The sequence below is a fragment of the Lissotriton helveticus genome, chromosome 8 (assembly GCF_964261635.1).
Source record: "Lissotriton helveticus chromosome 8, aLisHel1.1, whole genome shotgun sequence".
NCBI lineage: Eukaryota > Metazoa > Chordata > Amphibia > Caudata > Salamandridae > Lissotriton > Lissotriton helveticus.
In genome coordinates, this window is record NC_136069.1 from 1,011,249,075 (window position 1) to 1,011,274,639 (window position 25,565).

The following is a 25,565-nucleotide window of genomic DNA, read 5'->3' on the forward strand; positions in this document are numbered from 1 at the left end:
CTTGCTCATGTTGCATCTAATACTGATGTTGCAGAGATTTTGCTATAGAAGTCATAGAGCTCACGTCCAATGCTTTACTATTGTCGAAAGAAACATTTGATGATGAATATTAACAGTAACAGGAGATGCTCTTGATGAAATTATTAAGTAAACATTTATTCAATGTAGATTGATAAAGTGATTGACACATAATAATAAAATGTAATATGTTATGTTAAAATTAAAAGGGATTTGTAGTCATAATGCTTTCTACAGTGAAAGATGAAAACATTTTCAATGTATTGGTGTTTTTAAACCATCCTCTTAATTGTTGCTGAAGTATTAATCATGATTCATAAATGTGTGTAACTGCTAGAAATTTCGTTCTTAGCTTTAAATGATCCTTAGGTGTGTAGGTTATTAGAATAGATTAAAAGACAGTGATTCAACGACGTTTATACATTCAGGTTACACATGTGTACTTTCCATGTAGATCCTAGGAATACTTGCTGTTGTGATGAAGTTTCATTGCTTATTGTGTGGTCGATGCGTTTTGGACCAAAAATACTAAAGAGACATTATATATATATATAGGTTTATATGTGCCGATGTATATTAAATGTGCCTTCTTCATTTAATGTCTTCAGTTAGCAGTTTCACTCAAAGTCCTGAATCTTTGTCCCGTGCAAAATTACTGTGCTTCTATTTTTTGCTGACGTGCTTTCATTTCAGGACTTTTCATGATATGCTAGTTTAGAATAGATACATTTCTTGTAATGGCAATGGTCACATGTCTGGGAAAGGAATCCAATGACAAGCACATGAGAAACCTGTGACTGGGCTATGGACTATTGTACTGAAGCCTGAGTGTGTGCCGAGATGGTGTTCCCAAGTCCAGTGTGGGGTTTTACTATACTGTTGCAGAGCATGTACCATGTGAATCCATACAGATATCAAAACAAATTCAATGGACTTCTATTGCTGATGCGACAAAGGGAAGTTGCCGATGGACCCTATCGATTATATCCTATAGTTTGCCCTGGACAGGAGGGGAGACAACTTTGAACTTCCTGGCAGAACGCATGCTGGACTATCATTACTGAGCCCCTATCTGCATGTCCGATTCAGAACTTTCCTTGGACTCTCACCAAAACCATTTACACAACCCTCTATTGCCCCTTTAATGTATTTTAAGGGACTTTTGCCATGTCCCGTTAATTTACTTAAATGTGATTTAGACCAACACTTATTTCTTGACCTATTGAAGACTCTTGACTGAGCTTCTGCAATGCTATTGCTAATATTCCTCACACTCTTTTACCTATCGCTTTCTGCAAAGTTATCTGTTTCCTGCACTTTTGAGCATTTATGTGCCTTGATCTGTGTTTGAAAGATTTAGATTGCTAATGCCAGAAAGGACCAATTTAGAATGTATTATATAGTTTGGTCTTATGAGTGATATACCTGAATTTGATTACTAATTTGTAATAAAACACCCTTGAACTTGGTTACCGTTTCTTGGTCCTCATTGTGTAACCAGTGTGGTTGCACTATTAGTTGTTATTGATTGGACAAGATATGCTAACTCTCTTTCTCCTCAGTGTGACAGAAAAGGTCCATTTGAGTACCAAAATAGCAAGAAAGTAGGTGGTGGTAAATGATCCAGTGAAATAGGTAAAACGTCGGTATCAGGTGGGTCCAGATACGCAAGATCAAAATGCTGGATCAAATCCTTTAATTTCTCTTATAGGAGGGAAATTCCCCTAATCACCTTTATCCTTCAACTCCCACGCCATTCTTCTGAAGGTAAATATTTTACCCCAGCCCCAATGCCAAGTGCCTATAAACATTCTTTAGATTACTGTAATAAACTGTCCTATTTCATTAATGTAGTTTAAAGTTTCTTCATTATGTTCCAGTATGTAAAATCAGGGATACAGCTATTTTTTCGTAGCTTTTGGTTTCTAGAGTATGTATTCAACTTTACCACAAGATACTCCATTCTGCTGCCAGGGCATAGATTTGTAAGTTTATGTTGGTAGTCCTAGCCCTGATATAACAACTTTTCATGAAAGACTAGTTGTTATCTGGAAAAGACTGCAGGCCAAAATATGGAATAGCACACTTTTACCTACATCAGTATGTACATCATTTAGAGGTCACCAGGGGAGCCAGCTGCGACCCAGGGCTTGCCCCTTGTGTCCCATGGCACTGTCCTTGCGTCCCCTGGCTTCAGAGGTGGTAAATCAATGCCAAGAGCACAGGGGCAGCTCCACATGCCTTAATTTCTACCCATTTTTCATTTCACTTATAGTGAATAATGCTATATTATTCACTGATATTGATAAAAAAAATGGAGCACACTCAGCTGGAAGTGGAACTTTGGTGTCAGCTGTTGTAAGTAAAAACGGTTTGAAATGCATGGTGTGTGCATGCTGGCAGGCGAGAGTGTGTCTCAGTCTATAAACACTACAGGCTAGGAACACAATGCAAACATTAGTGCAGAGTAATGTTTACGGACATATGCACCCACCAGTGCTCAGTTTGTACAAATATAAGTGCCAGCACCCTCATCAGGAGGCCACTGCATCTTGCATCACCCACTGCCCCTGTCAATGCTACCATTTACAGTACCAGCAAAGTACTAGTTATTACACTTTTAAAAGTGTGACAATTACAGGCCCCCAAAGCTATAAGAATTGCCTGGGTGGTAGGTATTAGTCATTTTTAGGTCTCGGCTAGGCACGCATGCGCTGTCTTGTGGAGAGATGCTGTATACACTATAGTGTGGAAGCTCCACCCACTTTCCGCCCTCTTTTTGATTGGCTTTATTCATAAAATCTGCACTCTGATTGGTGTTTGGCTTTTTAGTCCCACCTCCTGACGCCTATGTCGTCATTTTGCTCCTTCCGAGTCTATTGGCCCCTTTACTCAAACACTATTTTCTGTCCTTTGTCCTCCCCACTGCACCCTTGCACAATTTGTTACATTTTGCCACACCCTCACCCCCCACTCGCATTTGTGCCTTCTTAAACTACCGCACTCCTATTTGTAATGCAATACGTCTCGCGTAAATGCGAGTCATATTGCATTGCAAATGCTTGTTTATTGTGTATTGAATTAATAAAAAGCTGTTGTGCTTATCTGTGAATTTGAATGACAGCGCCCCCGTGTGGCAGACTGTTCTGAGTGCCAGTGCTGACAGTTCAGTGCCAGTGCTGAGCCCCGGAAACCCCACGCTCAAATTAACCACTGGCACCAACCCATCAAAGTATACACCTGTATTCTGGTACAAATATTGTTTTTTGCACAGCTGTTTTGTGAAAATAATCATGAAATATTGTGCACTCCACCATAAATTTCACTATGCAAATTTCGTCCTGGCCCGAAAGTAGAAAACCTAACACAGAGAGTGATGAACAGTTGTAGAAACATGGAGAACAACTATAATACATGACACTCGGCCTACACAGGCATTTACTTTACCTTTAAAATATGCGTGTTGGATCCTTTGTCATCTGGAGCCACATACAAACGGATAAAAACAGAGGTACTGTATAGACCGCGGAGCAGCGCTGTTGTCTGGAGCAGGTTAAATTTCCTTTCTGACCACGTGCCCTCTGATCCGATATTTGACTCCAATACAGGCCACCGTAGAGCAGACTGCTTGAGCAGATTTAGCAATGGTTTTTTGTCTGCTCTCTCAGTAACAGCTGAAATGTAAGGATATTATAAGTGTTAGGTATAGTCAGAGAGTCAACATAGATGGGACGAATCACAAAAGCATTTTTGAGTTCTGGATGTAGTACTTGAAAAGAACTCTTTTATGTACTCTTGAAAATCGCTCCTGTTGTGTACAACTCCCTAGATGCAAAGAAGACACAGCTCTTTCTATTTGTAGTAATTGTATATGAATATTCCCTGTGTATTCCCTTTTTATTCCCATTTCAGATGTTTGAGGGCCATTCATGAAAGCATCAAAGAAGGAGTACTGAAGGAGGACTATTTTACACACTCATAATGCCTTGGTCAATCTGCCACACGACTTTCTTCTTGAAGTGTAGATCCTTTCATTATGGGTTTGTGCAACTGCACTAAAACCTTTTAGTTGGACTTAGGGTTGCCACCTTCCCCAAATGTCGGCCATCTATTCACATTTAATATTTTGAAAAGGCCCAGACCTGTTTCTTTACTACAACTTTATAAATTGTCTGTATTCATTTTTAAAATGCCCTTTCTGTCTTTGTTTACTTAAATTATCAGTCAGCGGTCACTAGGCAGCCATAGAGCACATTATTTTAAAGTGGTTTCTTGTGGCATTTTCTGTTTAAAGTATGCACTACTGATAACATACATGCCAACAATTCAGAAGAGGAAAGTAGGAGCTGAAAAAATAAAATAGCCGGAAGAATGGATTTCACCTATTAACACCTACTGAAGCAGGACAAATTCAGGAGGAAGACAGCCAAAATAAAGACAGTTTGGCTTACAAAATTGGGAGTCTCTCGCCTTAATTGAGTCTATTGGCATGTATGTGATAAGGGGGTAAAATATCGTCGTTTGGTGATTTTTCTAATTTTGTACCAGCAGGGATATTATATACCGGTAATGCCGGTATGAAACTGGCCAGGTGTTAGCCCTAGTTGGCAGGGGCGGCTCCTCCGGAATGGCAGAGGAGTGTCACAGCACGGCTTGGCTCAGAGCCAGCAAATGAAAAATAAAACAATGTTATGGCATTGTTTTATTTTTCATTTGAAGTTGCTTGTGCAGGGAGGGGCAGGGCATAGGAGGCGTGCTATTGCTATCTGCACTCCCTAAGTGCACATATGTGTTTGGCCAGCCACTTCAGGCCGACCAAAAGAATCAATCAATCAATCAATCATATAATTTGCAAAGCGCACTACTCACCCGTGAGGGTCTCAAGGCGCTGGGGTGGGGAATGCTGCTAATGCTTGAAAAGCCAGGTCTTGAGGAGTTTTCTGAAGGTCAGCAGGTCTTGGGTCTGCCGTAGGTGGATGGGCAGGGTGTTCCAGGTCTTGGCGGTGAGGTGGAAGAAAGATCTGCCGCCGGAGGTTGCTCTTCGGAAGCTGGGGACTGTGGCAAGGGCAAGGTAGGCGGAGCGGAGCAGGCGGGTGGGGGTGTAGAAGCTGAGTAGTCTGTTGAGGTACATTGGTCCTGTGTTGTGGAGTGCCTTGTGTGCGTGGGTGAGGAGTTTGAAGGTTATCCTCTTGTTGACCGGGAGCCAGTGCAGGTCTCTCAGGTGAGATTTGATGTGGCTGCGGCGAGGGATGTTGAGGATCAGGCGTGCAGAGGCGTTCTGGATGCGTTGGAGCCATCTCAGGAGTTTGGCCGAGGCTCCTGCGTAGAGGGCGTTTCCGTAGTCCAACCTGCTGCTGACTAGAGCCTGGGTGACCATTCTTCTGGTTTCAGTGGTGATCCACTCGTAGATCCTGCGGAGCATGCAGAGGGTGTTGAAGCAGGAGGAGGAGACGGTGTTGACCTGTTTAGTAATGGAGAGGGTGGAGTCGAGGATGACCCCTAGGTTGCGTGCGTGGTCGGTGGGTGTTGGAGTGATTCCCAGTGTGGTCAGCCACCAGGAGTCGTCCTGGGCCGAAGGGGTGGATCCGAGGATGAGGACCTCCGTCTTGTCTGAGTTCAGTTTCAGTTGGCTGTTCCTCATCCATTCAGCGACGGCCTTCATTCCTTTGTGAAGGTTAATTTTGGTGGTGTGGGGGTCCTTGGTGAGGGAGAGGATCAGCTGGGTGTCATCGGCATAGGAGATGATGTTAAGGTCATGCAGACGAGCGACGTGGGTGAGCGGTGCCATGTAGATGTTAAACAGAGTTGGGCTGAGGGATGAGCCCCGGGGTACACCACAGATGATCTCAGTGGGTTCGGAGTGGAAGGGGGAAGGTGGATGCTCTGTGTTCTGCCGGAGAGGAAGGAGGGTGTCCAGTCCAGAGCCTTCTCTTGAATCCCGGCGTTGTGGAGGCGTGTTCGTAGTGTGTGGTGGCAGACCTTTTCGAAGGCAGCTGACAGGTCCATGAGGATGAGGGCCGCCATTTCTCTGTTGTCCAGCAGGGACTTATGTCATCGGTTGCGGCATTGAGGGCAGTCTCGGTGCTGTGGTTGCTGCGGAACCCGGACTAGAAAGGGTTCAGGATGACGTCTCCTCAAGGTAGCGGGTCAGTTTTTCATTGGCGGTCTTCTTGATGACCTTTGCCGGGAACGGGAGCAAGGAGATGGACCGGAAGTTCTTGAGGTCCTTGGGGTCCGCCTTGGGTTTCTTGAATAAGGCATTGATCTTGGCGTGCTTCCAGCTCTCCGGGAAGGTTGCTGTCTCGAAGGAGGTGTTGATGACTTTCCGGAGATGGGGTGCGATGGATGTGCAGGCTTTGTTGAAGATGTGGTATGGGCATGGGTCTGACGGAGATCCGGAGTGGATGGTGTTCATGATCTTGATGGTGTCGTCGTCGTTGATGTTCGTCCAGCAGAGCAGGCGGTTGGTGGTCATGGGGGCAGGGGTCTTAGTGGTTGTCGGGGCGGTCATGGCGTTGAAGCTCTCGTGGATGTCTGTGATCTTGCGGTGGAAGAAGGTGGCCAGAGAGCCGCACAGGTCTTGCTAGGGTGGGATGTCACTGGTGTTGGAGCTGGGGTTGGAGAGTTCCTTCATGATGTTGAAGAGCTCTTTGCTGTAGTGCGCGTTTTTGTCTAGGCGGTTTTTGAAGGAGTCCCTTTTGGCGGATCCGATGAGGTGATGGTGTCTGCGGGTGGTGTTCTTGTGGGCTGCATGCCTGTCCGGTGGTTGGCTAGGTTGTCGGTCAGGGTGGTGGAGTTGGTGTCGTTATTGTTCTCGAGGTGGAAGTTCAGGTCCTCGAGGAGGATGTAGTCCATGGAGGCGAGGGCGTGTGTGCTGATGAAGTAGGCGATGGAGTTGCTGAACTGTGGTCGCGGTCCGGGGGGTCTGTAGATGAGGGTTCCTCTGAGGGTGGTGTTGGGGTCGGTGTGGATCTGGAAGTGCAGGTGTTCGGCGGTGCTGAGGGTGTTGTCGGTATTGGTCGAGACTGTGGGAGTGTTCCTATAGACGATGGCCATTCCTACTCCTACTCTGTTGGTGCGGTCCCTGCGGGTGACCTTGTAGCCTTCCGGGATGGCTATGGCTATGTCGGGTGCCGAGGCGTGGTGCAGCCAGGTCTCCGTCAGGAAGGCGATGTCTGGGGAGGTTGAGTCGAGTAGGTCCTAGAGTTCAACAGCGTGTTTGCAGGCGGAGCAGGTGTTGAGAAGGATGCATCTGAGGTGATTGGGTTCTTTCCTGGTTGGCAGCATGGTGGGGTGGTGGGGTGGATGCTTGTGAAGCTGCAGTTCCAGCAGGTGAAAGGTCCGTGGGTGCGTTTCGTGGCGGCCAGGAAGCAGGTTTGTGATCCTCCCGTGTTGAGTGCGTGGAGGCGGCGTCATGGCGTTTGCGGGGTCTTGCCTTAGGCGTGCCTTTGGCGCGCCAACAACCTGCTGCGCGGCCTCCATATGAGGGTATGTGGGAGGGAGGAGGAGCTGGGAGGCGGGCTGCAAATGGGATTGCAGGGGGGGCGGGGATTCGGGGCACAGCAGCGGGAAAACGGGCAGGGGCCGCGGAAGAACTGGGTACAGGAAGGAAAAACAAGTTTAGGCAAGAAAACAAGTACAGGCACAGAGGAATAAAAACAAGTCTGGGCAAGAAAGCAAGTACAGGCACAAGAGAATAAAAACAAGTCTGGGCTAGAAAGCAAGTTAGACACAGGGGAAAAAACAAGTCTGGGCAAGAAAGCAAGTACAGGCACAGGGGAATAAAAACCAGTCTGGGCAAGGAAACAAGTTAGGCACGGGGAAAAATACAAGATTAGGCAAAAACAATGCAGGCAGAGCCGTGCAGCAGTGTGGGGAGCGACCTGCCTGCGAGCAGGGTCAGAGGTCACTCACATGCACACTTAGGTTTTTCCAGCTAAGCTACATTGTACAGCCGGGCTGGAGAAACCCCCACAGACTCTCTGACCTGAGCGGAACGTCTTTTCAGCCCACTCAGGCCAATCCCCGTGCTGCTCTCCTAGTAGGACAGCAGCGCAGGGATTGGATGGGAGTCTGTGACGTGATAGAGCAAGGAAGAGAAGAGGAAGCGCGATGTGGTAGACGGTTTGAAAATTACAGTAAGTTATTTCGGGTCATATCATCAAGGGGCGACGATAATATTATCACCGCTCTAGAGCCTGTTTTCGGGCGAAAAGCGGCGATAATATTATCGCATTATCATCAAGGACATGCTAGCGGTGATTCCTTGACTTTTCGCCCGTTTTTCACACTCCTCGCCTCGCGTCGATAATGAGATGCAAAGGAGGTGTGGCTGTGAAAACAACATGGGATAATATCGCGATGACAGCTTCACGATATTATCAAGGAGGGTTAGCGATATATTAAAATTGCATTAAGTATGCCTTAACGCAGGAATTTAACGTCTGTTAAATTCCTGACTAACGCATACCTAACATGGGGGGTGGATTGGGTGGCTCAGACCACAGGCCCTATCATCTAGGATATCGCCGTTTTCCATGGTGGAAAACGGCAATATCCCCACTATCTCTGGAATTTTTATCGCCTCAGCGATGCGCATTGTTGATAACGCGCTAACCGGGCGAAAAATTCGAGAGATAGCTGGCGATAAATATGTAGGCGCTAAGAGCGCTTTGCGATATTTATTGCCGGCCCTTGATAATATGTCTTTCATTTTTTTAAATATTCTAACACTCTTCGTGCATCCTCCTCCCGCGCTCTCCCTCCTGCGTTCCCTACACCCGTTCCACCGCCCTTTGGTTATGTCTGCCGCCCGTGCTAGTTGGATTACATAAACTGTAGGAGGTGTTATTATGCTCCAAGTTGTTGTTCAGCAACATTTTATGTAGTTTGAGACACACCCTTTTTCTCTGCTTCGTTTTGGGAGCTAGTACTGTTTTGTAACAGAAACAAATCAATATTTGCTTTTTGCCTCTAGCTGCTTCAAACCCGCACTGATGACTCCAAACTACCACCTTCGTTGAAGTTTATATAATCTTGCTCAACTTCTTCAGATTTCACCAAAGTGCAATGTTAAAACTAACAATAGTCTATCATGTTTATGAGGACAGCATTACACTTAGAACAGCATTACACTTAGACAATATTTACATTTCTCAATAACAGAAACAAAAAATGCCAGTATAAGCTAAAGGTTACGACAATGTTGGCAAGTAGAACACATAAAATAAATCACAAAAACAGAATGAAACAAGCTAGTAAACAATAATATAATATTAATTGCAGCAACAGCATAATCGCTATTATTATATATGCAAGGATATAAATGCCCTCCTCAGAACTACTGGCACTATCAATTACTACAAACTATGGGCCTTACTTAGAATTTGACAGACAGCAGAGTAGCCTGTCAGCGCTCTATTATAGTCAGGCTAGCCATTATGGTTTTGTCAGCGGAGCCTCATCCTCGAGGTACACTGGAGAAAACCTTACACCGACGGACCTAGGGATATCAGGTTGTCAGTTGTAAGTACCTCAGACTATATACACACACTTTTGGAGTTTGCATGATTTGATGAACTTTTTTCCTGTCTGTGAAGGCCTGGTGGTCTGAAGTAGGAAACAAGCATTGGCAAACACAATAGGTCTGGTGTTGGACACCAGCCTTTTGACAATTCTTGTTTTTTTGTTCTAGTTTTTGCACAACTTCATTGTTCAGGAAGCTGCTGTGCCCTTATTAAATCTAAAAACAAACAATGGCTAATGACAAAAGTGCTTTTCTGGCACTGAAAGGAACTACCTTGATTGTGGATATGCTCTTTGTGAAAGGGACAGTCAATGGCTAAAGTGGGCTAATATTGGCCCTTGATGCATGGTGGAGTGGGTGAAAGAAAATGTGAATGACACAATCAGAGGCTAATGGAGGAAGTCAGGTTGAAAACCCCAGTAAGTAACTATGCTACACATACATTTAGTAAAATCAAAAGGTCTTTGCAAACACAGACCTAAAACAAACATTGGTATGGCATTGGCTGCCTTGCTCACCTTTGAGAAAGAAGACAAGAAAGAAAGTATGAAAGAAAGGAAGAGAAAAAAGAAAGGAAGGCGGGGAAAAAAGGAAGAAAGGCAGACATACAAGTTAGGAAGGAAGAAAAACACAAAAAGAAAGAAGGAAGAAGAAAGAAGAAAGACAAAAAGGAAGAAAGGGGGAGACAAAAAGGGAAGGAAGCAAGGAAGGTAAAAAGAATAAAGATAAAGGAGGAATAAAGACAAAAGAAGGCAGAAGGAAAGAAAAAAGGCAAGCAATAAATAAACAAATAAAGGAGGCAAAAAAGAAAGAATGCAAGAAAGGAAGGAGAGCAAAAAGAAAAAAAGGAGAGAAGGCAAAAAAAGAAAGAAGGAAAGAACAGAAGAAAGAAGACAAGACAGTAAGAAGGAAAGAAACTGTAAAGAAAGCAAAGGGAAAGAAATAAGAAAAGAATGAAAGAAAGTTGGCATAACAGAAAGAAAGAATGAAAAGAAAGAAGGGAAGATGGAAAGAAGGCAAACATCATGGTCAAAGAAAAATGAAAAAAGAAAGTACAAAGGGAAAGAAAGAAAGAAGGAAAGATCAACAAAGAAAAGAAAAGAAAAGAAAGAAAGAAGGCAAAAAGAAATAAAGAAGAAATAAAAGAAATAAGTAAAGATGCACTAAATAAAGAAGCAAAAAAGGATAGGAAAAGAAAGAAAGAAAGAAAGGAAGAAAGAAAGAAAAAAGAATGGAAGCAAAAAGAAATAAAGGAAAGAAATGAGGAAAGTAGGAAAAAGAAGGAAAGCAGGCAAAAAAGAAACAAGAAGGAAAGAAAGAATAAAAGAACACAAAAGAGTAAGAAAGAAGGAAGAAAGAAAGAATGGAAAAAGAAGGGAAGTATGAAAGGAAGAAAAAAGAATGAAAAAAGAATGAATAAAGGAAGGAAAAAAGAAAAAAGGTAAAGAAGGAAATAGAAGGAAAAAAGAAAGAAAGAAAAAGAAAGAAAGAAAGAAGGCGTGGCTTCGCTGGAGATCATTCGTGGACGCGTCAGCCTGAAGCTCCACATAGGCCAGCTATTTCTCCTGTTGTTGCTGGAGATAGGAGGGCCCGAGGCAAGCGCCAAAGGCGACCAGCGGAGGTGAAGTCTCTACAACCTCGGCAAACTCATCTTCTGACGCAGAAGTGACTGTTTGAACGAGGGTCGGGCTGGCAGCCTAGTGACGAGGCAGAGCCCCCTGAGTGCGGAGGCCGGAGGAGGCCTCGGCTGTGGTGCACCGCTGGATTGACCTCTCCTAGGGCTGTGACGGTGCCCTGATCTGGCCCGGGACTGAGCTGACTGGAGTGAATGGGTCCCGCAGGATAAAAAGAGAGCTGAGGAGGTGAGACAGGAGATGAGAACCAATGTAGTGCGTACAGGCCCCTGAAGGGCACCTGCTGCGCCATGGAGGACTGAACTGGAACCCGAAGATATCCCTAGAAGGCAGGACCCTCTCGGAGAGGGAAGGCGGGGCTGCGGAGAGCTCTTGACGCCAGGACCTGCGGACGAGATCCGAGAGAGAAGAGGTGACCTGGGAGCCCTTGACTGGAGGTATAAGCCCCATGATGAGGACGGATTGGCCGGAGTGATCCCCCAGCTGACGCAACCTGGGGCAGGTGCACCCATTACTTTGTGTTGCGATATGATGGCAGAGGCACCCTAGAAGGATTTATTATTAATGAATGAGGAACTCATCTGCTGATGGCAGACAGTTGCGCAGGGCCTGGGTTAAGGCCTGGGGTGGGGTAGGAGATCCCTGGGGGGGCCGCCGCTGGCCCCCACCCCCTCACCCTCGAAGCCCGAGTAAGGACTGAATCTTGTTTTCACCCTCAACCAGTGTGGCACGTGTGGGCATGCCCGGGGCCTGAATTGGGGGGCCCTATGCAGATGGTGAGTGTCCCAGAGTGAACCCCCACACACGTTAGCCCCCTCACCTTTGGAACCCGAGTGCGGATTGAACCTTTTTCCACCTTGAACCTGCGTCGCACGTGTGGGCATTCCAGGGGCCTGAATTGGGGGGCCCTATCCTCACGGCCATAGGAAGCTCTCTTCAATACTAAATTGGAAAAGTGACAAGAGACTCATTCTACGCTGTACTTCACAGTATCTACTCATCTCACATAGGACGAAGGCATCTCTAGCTCTAGTGATATGAAGGTTAAATTATACAAAGAGTTTCTATACTGTACACACTGGAAAATGAATGCAGCAGTCAGACTAGTCCAAAACCTAAAATGATAGGACAACGTTATCTGTGTTCTTAGAGAAATACAATTTTTACTGTTTGCAGTGTCATTTTAAGGATTTTGGATGCCCCGGGCAAGAAATATATGTGGGCCACTGTTCGGAACAATTTTGAATTTTATGACCCATGTTCCTCTAATTTAATCCATGTGATTCCAAACAGTATTGAATTATATGTTAAAGGTTGAAATAGAGAAACAGACAGAAGTAAGAACCCTCGCCCTGGGCAATTGCCCATTTTGCCCATGCCTTAAAACGTCTCTGACAGCTTGAAAGAAGATCCCTGCATCCACGTTGGGCAAACCATGGCCCGAGTGAACCATATCATATGTCAAACTCAGGTTATTCATTTAAAGGAGACAACTCAGATATTGACTGGTACTATTCCTACTACTCAAGCCTTTAAAAAAATATAGTCAACTGCTTCCGACTACAGAACACACTCCCATACAAATAAGTGTTATCAACAACCATTGAGAATTCAGAAAAGCAAACAAACTCCTTGATTTTCCCAAAAGCAGGGCCTAAGTGACCCTTATATACAAGTTGCAAACCTATTCTCACGCTTTACTCTTTATAAAACCCACATAAGACACGTTCAAATCCCGCAGTGTCAAGTCCAAAGCATATTGTCTAGGCCTCACATACAACACTAACACTCAACTCAAACCCTTCCCTAATCTCTGCACTTAAGAAGTTGGAACTCTTCGCCCGATGGTCTTGAAAGTACTTTTGTGCTCGAAAAGAGGTGGGAAACCACTACAGAAATGCTGTGATACAATACAATAGTTTTAAAGCTGCGCACATCATTGCAACCCCAGAAGAAGCATACTGCATTTATACAAAGACGAAAAGCTGCGCAGACGCTGGATAGATGGACCTCAGTAAAAGAAACGAAGGGGAGCAATGAGTGGAGAAGGATGGGTGTTTCTGTGTATGTTTTCAGCCTTCAGGTGTAATTCTGGTTGTAAACAGTCGAAAATGGCTCTATACTGAGTTTTTTTAAAGGGCAGACTGAGATACCCTGTTCCTATATATCTCCGCACCCAATGGATAAAAAATAAGCCCAGGAGGAATTTAATTTATGCAGGCATAATCTTATTAATATCCAGCATTGCATTCTACGGCTTTTATGCAAAGTAGTAAATACCTGAGATTACACAATTACGCATGTCGTATAACTGCATTTTCATTTGGGTAAAAACCCTATCACATGAGCACAGGAACAACACAAACAATCCAAACGCAAGCAACAGATGTTTTCAGCAGTGGCTTGCGCAGGTAAGAACGGCGAGGCGGGTGGGGGTGGTGGAATTCAACAGAAGATAGGCTAAGTAATATTAAATAAATAAATAATACCACTTTGCACTCGGCGATGCGGCAAGCCAAAAGTAAGTGGTTTATTTATTTATTACTAGCTTACCCGTCGCGCGTTGCTGCGATCTCCGAAGAAAGGAAATTCAAAGAAACTCGTTATGATAACATTCAATTTACATTGTGTAATTTTTATTGAAACCTATTCATTTTAATATGGCAAACATTTCAAAGTGTCGTTTTAACTCTATTTATTTACTCGGGTGCTTGTTGATACACGATTTTTTGTTTTTCCGTCTGGTGCGCACATCAGTATTCGAAAGATTATGAGGGCCCTGGTGGGCCGATATTTAAAAAAATGTTATGCCAGAAACCTTTGCGGGAGTGTACTCAACAACTTCCCAAAGTTTCCTGGCGATCGGATGAATGCTGTTTTAATTCTATTTATTTATTCGAGTGCTTGTGGATACACGATTTTTTGTTTTTCCATCTGGTGTGTACATCAGTATTTGAAAGATTATGAGGGCCCTGGGGGGCAATTTTTAAAAACATTTTATGCTAGAAACCTTCGTAGGTGTGTACTCAACAACTTCCCAAAGGTTTATGGTGATCGGGTGAATGGTGTAGTAATGCATAAAGGACACACAGACAGACAGACAGACATACTTTCGTTTTTATATATATAGATTACTTAGCCCATCGTCTGTTGAATCGCACCCCCCCACCCCACCCCCCCACCCCCAACCCGCCTTGTCTCGCCTCACCGCTCTTACCTGTGCTAACCGCCACAGGTTGTTTTAGCATAATGCGTCCTTGCATCCAAAATTTATACACAGACACATTTCACGCTTTAAAATCGCACAAAATACCAGATCTGAATTTGCATATCAAAGCATAATGTGGCATGTTTTTTCAGTCATTTTGTGTAATTTCTGTAAAGGAATGTATGCAAATTTAAAGAGTCACCTGCATTGGAAGATGTGCTTTATTGGTTCTGGCTAGTTTCTTCCCAACAAACTGTCAACAAATTTGTCCTGAAAATAGCAGGTGGATGGGAAAATATAGCAGCATTTGGTTTATACTGGTATTATGAAATAAGTAATTTGTAGTGAACATCAGAAGCAATTGTGCTCTGTATCTATGAAGATTTAATAAGTGAAAGAGATTTGCATTTGATGGAGCCTCAATGTCATATGTCCTATGTATGCTGTATCAGAGTCAGCAATACCTTAGCAAATGCTACAATTGGGGGTGGGGTCGCACACTACTCACACACCACTAAGGACTGTGGTCAATGTAGTTACGTGTTCCGCGATGCATCTTCTTTCGATTATCTGCTATCTTCGCTATCTTCGCCATCCCTGGACACGTGTTTCGGGGTATCACCCCTCGTCAGCAGGGATAGGCCGTGTTCTGGGGTTGCCGGTGGCTGCCAAATATCTGCCAGGTTTAGTACCACTCAGGCGCGCAGGTGCGGGGTCACAGGCTCGTCAGCCAACTGCTCGAGGGAGCATTAACATTACAATTGGGGGTGGGGTCGCACACAACTCACACACCAGTGGTATCGCCCCTAAGGACTGTGGTCAATGTAGTTACGTGTTCCGCGATGCATCTTCTTTCGATTATCTGCTATCTTCGCCATCCCTGGACACGTGTTTCGGGGTATCACCCCTCGTCAGCAGGGATAGGCCGTGTTCTGGGATTGCCGGTGGCTGCCAAATATCTGCCAGGTTTAGTACCACTCAGGCGCGCAGGTGCGGGGTCCCAGGCTCGTCAGCCAACTGCTCAAGGGAACTTTAACATTACAATTGGGGGTGGGGTCGAACACTACTCACACACCAGCGGTATCGCCCCTAAGGACTGTGGTCAATGTAGTTACGTGTTCCGCGATGCATCTTCTTGCGATTATCTGCTATCTTCGCTATCTTCGCCATCCCTGGACACGTGTTTCGGGGTATCACCCCTCGTCAGCAGGGATAGGCCGTGTTCTGGGGATGTCGGTGGCTGCCAAATATCTGCCAAGTTTAGTACCACTCAGGCGCGCAGGTGCGGGGTCCCGGGCTCGTCAGCCAACTGCTCGAGGGAGCTTTAACATTACAATTGGGGGTGGGGTCGCACACTACTCACACACCAGCGGTATCGCCCCTAAGGACTGTGGTCAATGTAGTTACGTGTTCCGCGATGCATCTTCTTTCGATTATCTGCTGTCTTCGCTATCTTCGCCATCCCTGGACACGTGTTTCGGGGTATCACCCCTCGTCAGCAGGGATAGGCCGTGTTCTGGGGTTGCCGGTGGCTGCCAAATATCTGCCAGGTTTAGTACCACTCAGGCGCGCAGGTGCGGGGTCCCAGGCTCGTCAGCCAACTGCTCGAGGGAGCTTTAACATTACAATTGGGGGTGGGGTCGCACACTACTCACACACCAGCGGTATCGCCCCTAAGGACTGTGGTCAATGTAGTTACGTGTTCCGCGAAGCATCTTCTTTCGATTATCTGCTATCTTCGCCATCCCTGGACACGTGTTTCGGGGTATCACCCCTCGTCAGCAGGGATAGGCCGTGTTCTGGGGTTGCCGGTGGCTGCCAATTATCTGCCAGGTTTAGTACCACTCAGGCGCGCAGGTGCGGGGTCCCAGACTCGTCAGCCAACTGCTCGAGGGAGCTTTAACATTACAATTGGGGGTGGGGTCGCACACTACTCACACACCAGCGGTATCGCCCCTAAGGACTGTGGTCAATGTAGTTACGTGTTCCGCGATGCATCTTCTTTCGATTATCTGCTATCTTCGCCATCCCTGGACACGTGTTTCGGGGTATCACCCCTCGTCAGCAGGGATAGGCCGTGTTCTGGGGTTGCCGGTGGCTGCCAAATATCTGCCAGGTTTAGTACCACTCAGGCGCGCAGGTGCGGGGTCCCAGGCTCGTCAGCCAACTGCTCGAGGGAGCTTTAACATTACAATTGGGGGTGGGGTCGCACACTACTCACACACCAGCGGTATCGCCCCTAAGGACTGTGGTCAATGTAGTTACGTGTTCCGCGATGCATCTTCTTTCGATTATCTGCTATCTTCGCTATCTTCGCCATCCCTGGACACGTGTTTCGGGGTATCACCCCTCGTCAGCAGGGATAGGCCGTGTTCTGGGGATGCCGGTGGCTGCCAAATATCTGCCAGGTTTAGTACCACTCAGGCGCGCAGGTGCGGGGTCCCAGGCTCGTCAGCCAACTGCTCGAGGGAGCTTTAACATTACAATTGGGGGTGGGGTCGCACACTACTCACACACCAGCGGTATCGCCCCTAAGGACTGTGGTCAATGTAGTTACGTGTTCCGCGATGCATCTTCTTTCGATTATCTGCTGTCTTCGCTATCTTCGCCATCCCTGGACACGTGTTTCGGGGTATCACCCCTCGTCAGCAGGGATAGGCCGTGTTCTGGGGTTGCTGGTGGCTGCCAAATATCTGCCAGGTTTAGTACCACTCAGGCGCGCAGGTGCGGGGTCCCAGGCTCGTTAGCCAACTGCTCGAGGGAGCTTTAACATTACAATTGGGGGTGGGGTCGCACACTACTCACACACCAGCGGTATCGCCCCTAAGGACTGTGGTCAATGTAGTTACGTGTTCCGCGATGCATCTTCTTTCGATTATCTGCTATCTTCACTATCTTCGCCATCCCTGGACACCTGTTTCGGGGTATCACCCCTCGTCAGCAGGGATAGGCCATGTTCTGGGGTTGCCGGTGGCTGCCAAATATCTGCCAGGTTTAGTACCACTCAGGCGCGCAGGTGCGGGGTCCCAGGCTCGTCAGCCAACTGCTCGAGGGAGCTTTAACATTACAATTGGGGGTGGGGTCGCACACTACTCACACACCAGCGGTATCGCCCCTAAGGACTGTGGTCAATGTAGTTACGTGTTCCGCGATGCATCTTCTTTCGATTATCTGCTGTCTTCGCTATCTTCGCCATCCCTGGACACGTGTTTCGGGGTATCACCCCTCGTCAGCAGGGATAGGCCGTGTTCTGGGGTTGCCGGTGGCTGCCAAATATCTGCCAGGTTTAGTACCACTCAGGCGCGCAGGTGCGGGGTCCCAGGCTCGTCAGCCAACTGCTCGAGGGAGCTTTAACATTACAATTGGGGGTGGGGTCGCACACTACTCACACACCAGCGGTATCGCCCCTAAGGACTGTGGTCAATGTAGTTACGTGTTCCGCGAAGCATCTTCTTTCGATTATCTGCTATCTTCGCCATCCCTGGACACGTGTTTCGGGGTATCACCCCTCGTCAGCAGGGATAGGCCGTGTTCTGGGGTTGCCGGTGGCTGCCAAATATCTGCCAGGTTTAGTACCACTCAGGCGCGCAGGTGCGGGGTCCCAGACTCGTCAGCCAACTGCTCGAGGGAGCTTTAACATTACAATTGGGGGTGGGGTCGCACACTACTCACACACCAGCGGTATCGCCCCTAAGGACTGTGGTCAATGTAGTTACGTGTTCCGCGATGCATCTTCTTTCGATTATCTGCTATCTTCGCCATCCCTGGACACGTGTTTCGGGGTATCACCCCTCGTCAGCAGGGATAGGCCGTGTTCTGGGGTTGCCGGTGGCTGCCAAATATCTGCCAGGTTTAGTACCACTCAGGCGCGCAGGTGCGGGGTCCCAGGCTCGTCAGCCAACTGCTCGAGGGAGCTTTAACATTACAATTGGGGGTGGGGTCGCACACTACTCACACACCAGCGGTATCGCCCCTAAGGACTGTGGTCAATGTAGTTACGTGTTCCGCGATGCATCTTCTTTCGATTATCTGCTATCTTCGCTATCTTCGCCATCCCTGGACACGTGTTTCGGGGTATCACCCCTCGTCAGCAGGGATAGGCCGTGTTCTGGGGATGCCGGTGGCTGCCAAATATCTGCCAGGTTTAGTACCACTCAGGCGCGCAGGTGCGGGGTCCCAGGCTCGTCAGCCAACTGCTCGAGGGAGCTTTAACATTACAATTGGGGGTGGGGTCGCACACTACTCACACACCAGCGGTATCGCCCCTAAGGACTGTGGTCAATGTAGTTACGTGTTCCGCGATGCATCTTCTTTCGATTATCTGCTGTCTTCGCTATCTTCGCCATCCCTGGACACGTGTTTCGGGGTATCACCCCTCGTCAGCAGGGATAGGCCGTGTTCTGGGGTTGCTGGTGGCTGCCAAATATCTGCCAGGTTTAGTACCACTCAGGCGCGCAGGTGCGGGGTCCCAGGCTCGTTAGCCAACTGCTCGAGGGAGCTTTAACATTACAATTGGGGGTGGGGTCGCACACTACTCACACACCAGCGGTATCGCCCCTAAGGACTGTGGTCAATGTAGTTACGTGTTCCGCGATGCATCTTCTTTCGATTATCTGCTATCTTCACTATCTTCGCCATCCCTGGACACCTGTTTCGGGGTATCACCCCTCGTCAGCAGGGATAGGCCATGTTCTGGGGTTGCCGGTGGCTGTCAAATATCTGCCAGGTTTAGTACCACTCAGGCGCGCAGGTGCGGGGTCCCAGGCTCGTCAGCCAACTGCTCGAGGGAGCTTTAACATTACAATTGGGGGTGGGGTCGCACACTACTCACACACCAGCGGTATCGCCCCTAAGGACTGTGGTCAATGTAGTTACGTGTTCCGCGAAGCATCTTCTTTCGATTATCTGCTATCTTCGCCATCCCTGGACACGTGTTTCGGGGTATCACCCCTCGTCAGCAGGGATAGGCCGTGTTCTGGGGTTGCCGGTGGCTGCCAAATATCTGCCAGGTTTAGTACCACTCAGGCGCGCAGGTGCGGGGTCCCAGGCTCGTCAGCCAACTGCTCGAGGGAGCTTTAACATTACAATTGGGGGTGGGGTCGCACACTACTCACACACCAGCGGTATCGCCCCTAAGGACTGTGGTCAATGTAGTTACGTGTTCCGCGATGCATCTTCTTTCGATTATCTGCTATCTTCGCCATCCCTGGACACGTGTTTCGGGGTATCACCCCTCGTCAGCAGGGATAGGCCGTGTTCTGGGGTTGCTGGTGGCTGCCAAATATCTGCCAGGTTTAGTACCTCTCAGGCGCGCAGGTGCGGGGTACCAGGCTCGTCAGCCAACTGCTCGAGGGAGCTTTAACATTACAATTGGGGGTGGGGTCGCACACTACTCACACACCAGCGGTATCGCCCCTAAGGACTGTGGTCAATGTAGTTACGTGTTCCGCGATGCATCTTCTTTCGATTATCTGCTATCTTCGCTATCTTCGCCATCCCTGGACACGTGTTTCGGGGTATCACCCCTCGTCAGCAGGGATAGGCCGTGTTCTGGGGTTGCCGGTGGCTGCCAAATATCTGCCAGGTTTAGTACCACTCAGGCGCGCAGGTGCAGGGTCCCAGGCTCGTCAGCCAACTGCTCGAGGGAGCTTTAACATTAGAATTGGGGGTGGGGTCGCACACTACTCACACACCAGCAGTATCGCCCCTAAGGACTGTGGTCAATGTAGTTACGTGTTCCGCGATGCATCTTCTTTCGATTATCTGCTATCTTCGCCATCCCTGGACATGTGTTTCGGGGTATCACCCCTCGTCAGCAGGGATAGGCCGTGTTCTGGGGTTGCTGGTGGCTGCCAAATATCTGCCAGGTTTAGTACCACTCAGGCGCGCAGGTGCGGGGTCCCAGGCTCGTCAGCCAACTGCTCGAGGGAGCTTTAACATTACAATTGGGGGTGGGGTCGCACACTACTCACACACCAGCGGTATCGCCCCTAAGGACTGTGGTCAATGTAGTTACGTGTTCCGCGATGCATCTTCTTTCGATTATCTGCTATCTTCGCTATCTTCGCCATCCCTGGACACGTGTTTCGGGGTATCACCCCTCGTCAGCAGGGATAGGCCGTGTTCTGGGGTTGCGGTGGCTGCCATACCTGGCAGATATTGGCAGCCATCGGAAACCCCAGTACACAGCCTATCCCTGCTGACGAGGGGTGATACCCCGAAACACGTGTCCAGGGATGGCGAAGACAGCGAAGATAGCAGAAGATCGAAAGATGATGCATCGCGAACACTTTACTACATTGACCAGAGTCCTTAGGGGCGACACCGCCTTTGTGTGAGTAGTGTGCGACCCCACCACCATTTGTAACTTTAAAGCTCCCGTGAGCAGTGGGCTGACGAGCCTGGGATCCCGCGCCTACGCGCCTGAGTGGTACTATACCTGGCAGATATTGGCAGCCATCGGCAACCCCAGTGCACAGTCTATCCCTGCTGACGAGGGGTGATACCCCGAAACACGTGTCCAGGGATGGCGAAGAAAGCGAAGATAGCAGAAGATCGAAAGATGATGCATCGCGAACACTTTACTACATTGACCAGAGTCCTTAGGGGCGACACCGCCGGTGTGTGAGTAGTGAGCGACCCCACCCCCATTTGTAACTTTAAAGCTCCCGTGAGCAGTGGGCTGACGAGCCTGGGATCCCACACCTATGCACCTGAGTGGTACTATACCTGGGAGATATTGGCAGTCATCGGCAACCCCAGTACACAGCCTATCCCTGCTGATGAGGGGGTGATACCCCGAAACACGTGTCCAGGGATGGCGAAGACAGCGAAGATAGCAGAAGATCGAAAGATGGTGCATCGCGAACACTTTACTACATTGACCAGAGTCCTTAGAGGCGACACCGCCGGTGTGTGAGTAGTGTGCGACCCCACCCCCATTTGTAACTTTAAAGCTCCCGTGAGCAGTGGGCTGACGAGCCTGGGATCCCGCACCTACGCGCCTGAGTGGTACTATACCTGGCAGATATTGGCAGCCATCGGCAACCCCAGTACACAGCCTATCCCTGCTGACGAGGGGTGATACCCCGAAACACATGCCCAGGGATGGCGAAGACAGCGAAGATAGCAGAAGATCGAAAGATGATGCATCGCGAACACTTTACTACATTGACCAGAGTCCTTAGGGGCGACACCGCCGGTGTGTGAGTAGTGTGCGACCCCACCCCCATTTGTAACTTTAAAGCTCCCGTGAGCAGTGGGCTGACGAGCCTGGGATCCCGCACCTACGCGCCTGAGTGGTACTATACCTGGCAGATATTGGCAGCCATCGGCAACCCCAGTACACAGCCTATCCCTGCTGACGAGGGGTGATACCCCGAAACACGTGCCCAGGGATGGCGAAGACAGCGAAGATAGCAGAAGATCGAAGGATGATGCATCGCGAACACTTTACTACATTGACCAGAGTCCTTAGGGGCGACACCGCTGGTGTGTGATTAGTGTGCGACCCCACCCCATTTGTAACTTTAAAGCTCCCGTGAGCAGTCGGCTGACGAGCCTGGGATCCCGCACCTACGCACCTGACTGGTACTATACCTGGCAGATATTGGCAGCCATCGGCAACCCCAGTACACAGCCTATCCCTGCTGACGAGGGGTGATATCCCGAAACACGTGTCCGGGGATGGCGAAGACAGCGAAGATAGTAGAAGATCGAAAGATGATGCATCGCGAACACTTTACTACATTGACCAGAGTCCTTAGGGGCGACACCGCCGGTGTGTGAGTAGTGTGCGACCCCACCCCCATTTGTAACTTTAAAGCTCCCGTGAGCAGTGAGCTGACGAGCCTGGGATCCCGCACCTACGCGCCTGAGTGGTACTATACCTGGCAGATATTGGCAGCCATCGGCAACCCCAGTACACAGCCTATCCCTGCTGACGAGGGCTGATACCCCGAAACACGTGTCCAGGGATGGCGAAGACAGCGAAGATAGCAGAAGATCGAAAGATGATGCATCGCGAACACTTTACTACATTGACCAGAGTCCTTAGGGGCGACACCGCCGGTGTGTGAGTAGTGTGCGACCCCACCTCCATTTGTAACTTTAAAGCTCCCGTGAGCAATGGGCTGACGAGCCTGGGATCCTGCACCTACGCGCCTGAGTGGTACTATACCTGGCAGATATTGGCAGCCATCGACAACCCCAGTACACAGCCTATCCCTGCTGACGAGGGGTGATACCCCGAAACACGTGTCCAAGGATGGCGAAGACAGCGAAGATAGCAGAAGATCGAAAGATGATGCATCGCAAACACTTTACTACATTGACCAGAGTCCTTAGGGGCGACACCGCCGGTGTGTGAGTAGTGTGCGACCCCACCTCCATTTGTAACTTTAAAGCTCCCGTGAGCAATGGGCTGACGAGCCTGGGATCCTGCACCTACGCGCCTGAGTGGTACTATACCTGGCAGATATTGGCAGCCATCGACAACCCCAGTACACAGCCTATCCCTGCTGACGAGGGGTGATACCCCGAAACACGTGTCCAAGGATGGCGAAGACAGCGAAGATAGCAGAAGATCGAAAGATGATGCATCGCAAACACTTTACTACATTGACCAGAGTCCTTAGGGGCGACACCGCCGGTGTGTGAGTAGTGTGCGACCCCACCCCCATTTATAACTTTAAAGCTCCCATGAGCAGTGGGCTGACGAGCCTGGGATCCCGCACCTACGCGCCTGAGTGGTACTATACCTGGCAGATATTGGCAGCCATCGGCAACCCCAGTACACAGCCTATCCCTGCTGACGAGGGGTGATACCCCGAAACACGTGTCATGGGATGGCAAAGACAGCGAAGATAGCAGAAGATCGACAGATAATGCATCGAGAACACTTTACTACATTGACCAGAGTCCTTAGGGGCGACACCGCCGGTGTGTGAGTAGTGTGCGACCCCACCCCCATTTGTAACCTTAGCAAATGCATCAGGCATTGGGGTTTCAAACTAAGGGGCCGATTATGATCGCGGTTTTCCCGCATCTTCCGAGCCGGCGGAAGCCAGCGCTGGCCCGGAGGATGCGGGAAAACCGCTGCGGAACCTCCAAAGACCCACCGCCAAATTAGGATGGCTGGTGGGTCTTGAATTCCGTCCGCAGCTTTTCCGCCGCGATCGCCTTCCGGCCGCGGCAGAAAAGCACTAACATGGCTGGCGGTGTCTATCAGACACCGCCAGCCATATTAGGATGGAGGGAATCACATGCTTTTCCGCGGCGGCTTTTCCGCCGTGGAAAAGCATACGGACATTCACTTCGGGGGCTCGTTGCGGGCCCCCTGGGTGAAGGGGGGGGTGGGGGGTGCACATGGGGGGTACCTATGGTACCCCCCTGCCTTTGCGTGCACGAAGCAGCAGGCACCGTGTGGTGCCTGCTGCTTTGTGCATGCAAATGCACTGCTTTCATTTTTTACATTGCGGCGGGTGTTGCTTCAAGCAGCACCCGCCGCAATGTAAAAAATACAGGATGTGACCTCCAGGGTGGCGGTCACATCCTAATTGCCATGGAGGGACCGCCGCTGCCCATGCGGACGGTCCCTCTTACTCAGGGGTGGCGGACGGACGCAAGTCCGTCCGCCATCATAATAGGACCCTAGATTAGCAAGAGGTTTGTGACCATGCCTTTTCAGACAAATCAATCTCTCTAATTTAAGAATATTAAGGCCACTGCTCAATCCTCCTCCTGAGCAACCCCAAGTGGTAACTATTCTCTCACTAAATAAAGACACTGTGGGTTCAGTATTTACCCTACCTTGAAATAGGAGATAATAGGATGTTTTTTTCAGTTCAGAAATGTGCAAACCTGGCATTTGTAGTTTGCTTGCACAATTTGTGGATGGTTTAATCTGTCGAAAATCATGCAGGCAAACATATGGAGAGCGTGTAATTAGTGGATCAGTTATAAGCCCCATTCAGTGCAAACAGATGTTTACTCCCCTCTAAGACACAGTCATTACCTCTCCCAGCCAAAGATGTTTATTCCACCTGTGTAAATGTGATGATTGCAGAACAGGTTTTATGCCAGTTCTGACTCAGACTGCCTAAAGTGAATTTTTACAAAGTTACTTTTCTACTTAAGTTATCAAAAATCTGAATTCACTGTTAGGTCAGAATTTAGAAACTAAGGAATACCATTGAAGTCTTTATTTAGCCCTTTCCTAAGGAAAGGGCTAAAATAAAGATTTTATTCTCACCGAGGTCTTTTGGAGAGATCTGAGGCCAGGCTTACAAAGTGAAATAGCTATTGCGTTTTACTTCACTGTGAACGCACATTACCGATAATATGTGGCATGCCCTTTTATTAGCACTCTGCACTGTGGGTTTACAATGCACACTTTAAGTGCTGACTAGTGAATATAAAAAAAATAAGCTTTTTCTAATTAGCAAAGGCATTTTTCCAGCCATGTGTCACTGCAGTGCATGTAAAGTGCAGTCCAGCCAGAGCACAGTGGTGGAGGCATAGATTTTTGCCCTATATGTATGGGATGTATATACAAACTGCAGGCAAAATATGACATTGGACTTTCCATGTCATAGGTGCAGTTAAGATACTCATTACAATGGACCTATATGAAGCATATTGATGTTATACGATTTTGGAGTATCTTCAGCTGCTGAAATATTTTTAGGATGGTATTCGCCGAGTAATCCAACCTTTCAATTACAGTGACAACATACTGGCTTTTGGGAGAACACCGAAGGAACACGACAAAGGCATTACCAAAGAGTGTAAGTTACTTGTTGATGCAAGTCTGACTCTGCATGCAGCAAAGTGTGAGTTCCACAAAACCAAACTTACGTTTTTTGGGGACATATTTTCTGATGACGGAATTAATCCAGACCCCAACAAGATGCAAGCACTGTCATCCACTTGCCCACTCCTCCCAGGATGTTGCCTGCTCTGAACCTTACTAGGCATGGCCATTTGGTGTTCAAGATACATTCACAACTTTGCTAAAGTGAGTGGCCCTTGGAGAGACTTGACAATGCAAAATGTCCCTTTTTAGTGGTCTCCCCAATGTAACCAGAGTTTCAAAGAAATTAAATCATGCCATTTAGAATGCAACTGAATGGCCTACTTTGACCCCAAGTTACATACCGAAATCACAATTCATGTGAGT

The 25,565-nt window shown here is 48.3% G+C and overlaps 1 protein-coding gene across 1 annotated transcript in view; it reads right to left on the bottom strand.

The window, feature by feature from the left end:
• The window catches only part of PHEX (phosphate regulating endopeptidase X-linked), a 1,501,811-nt gene that overhangs the window by 1,102,908 nt on the left and 373,338 nt on the right, over positions 1-25,565 (bottom strand). Inside the window, exon 5 of the mRNA XM_078657844.1 lies at positions 3,466-3,692. Coding sequence (XP_078513970.1) covers positions 3,466-3,692 — 227 coding nt within the window. The remainder of the gene's footprint in view (positions 1-3,465; positions 3,693-25,565) is intronic.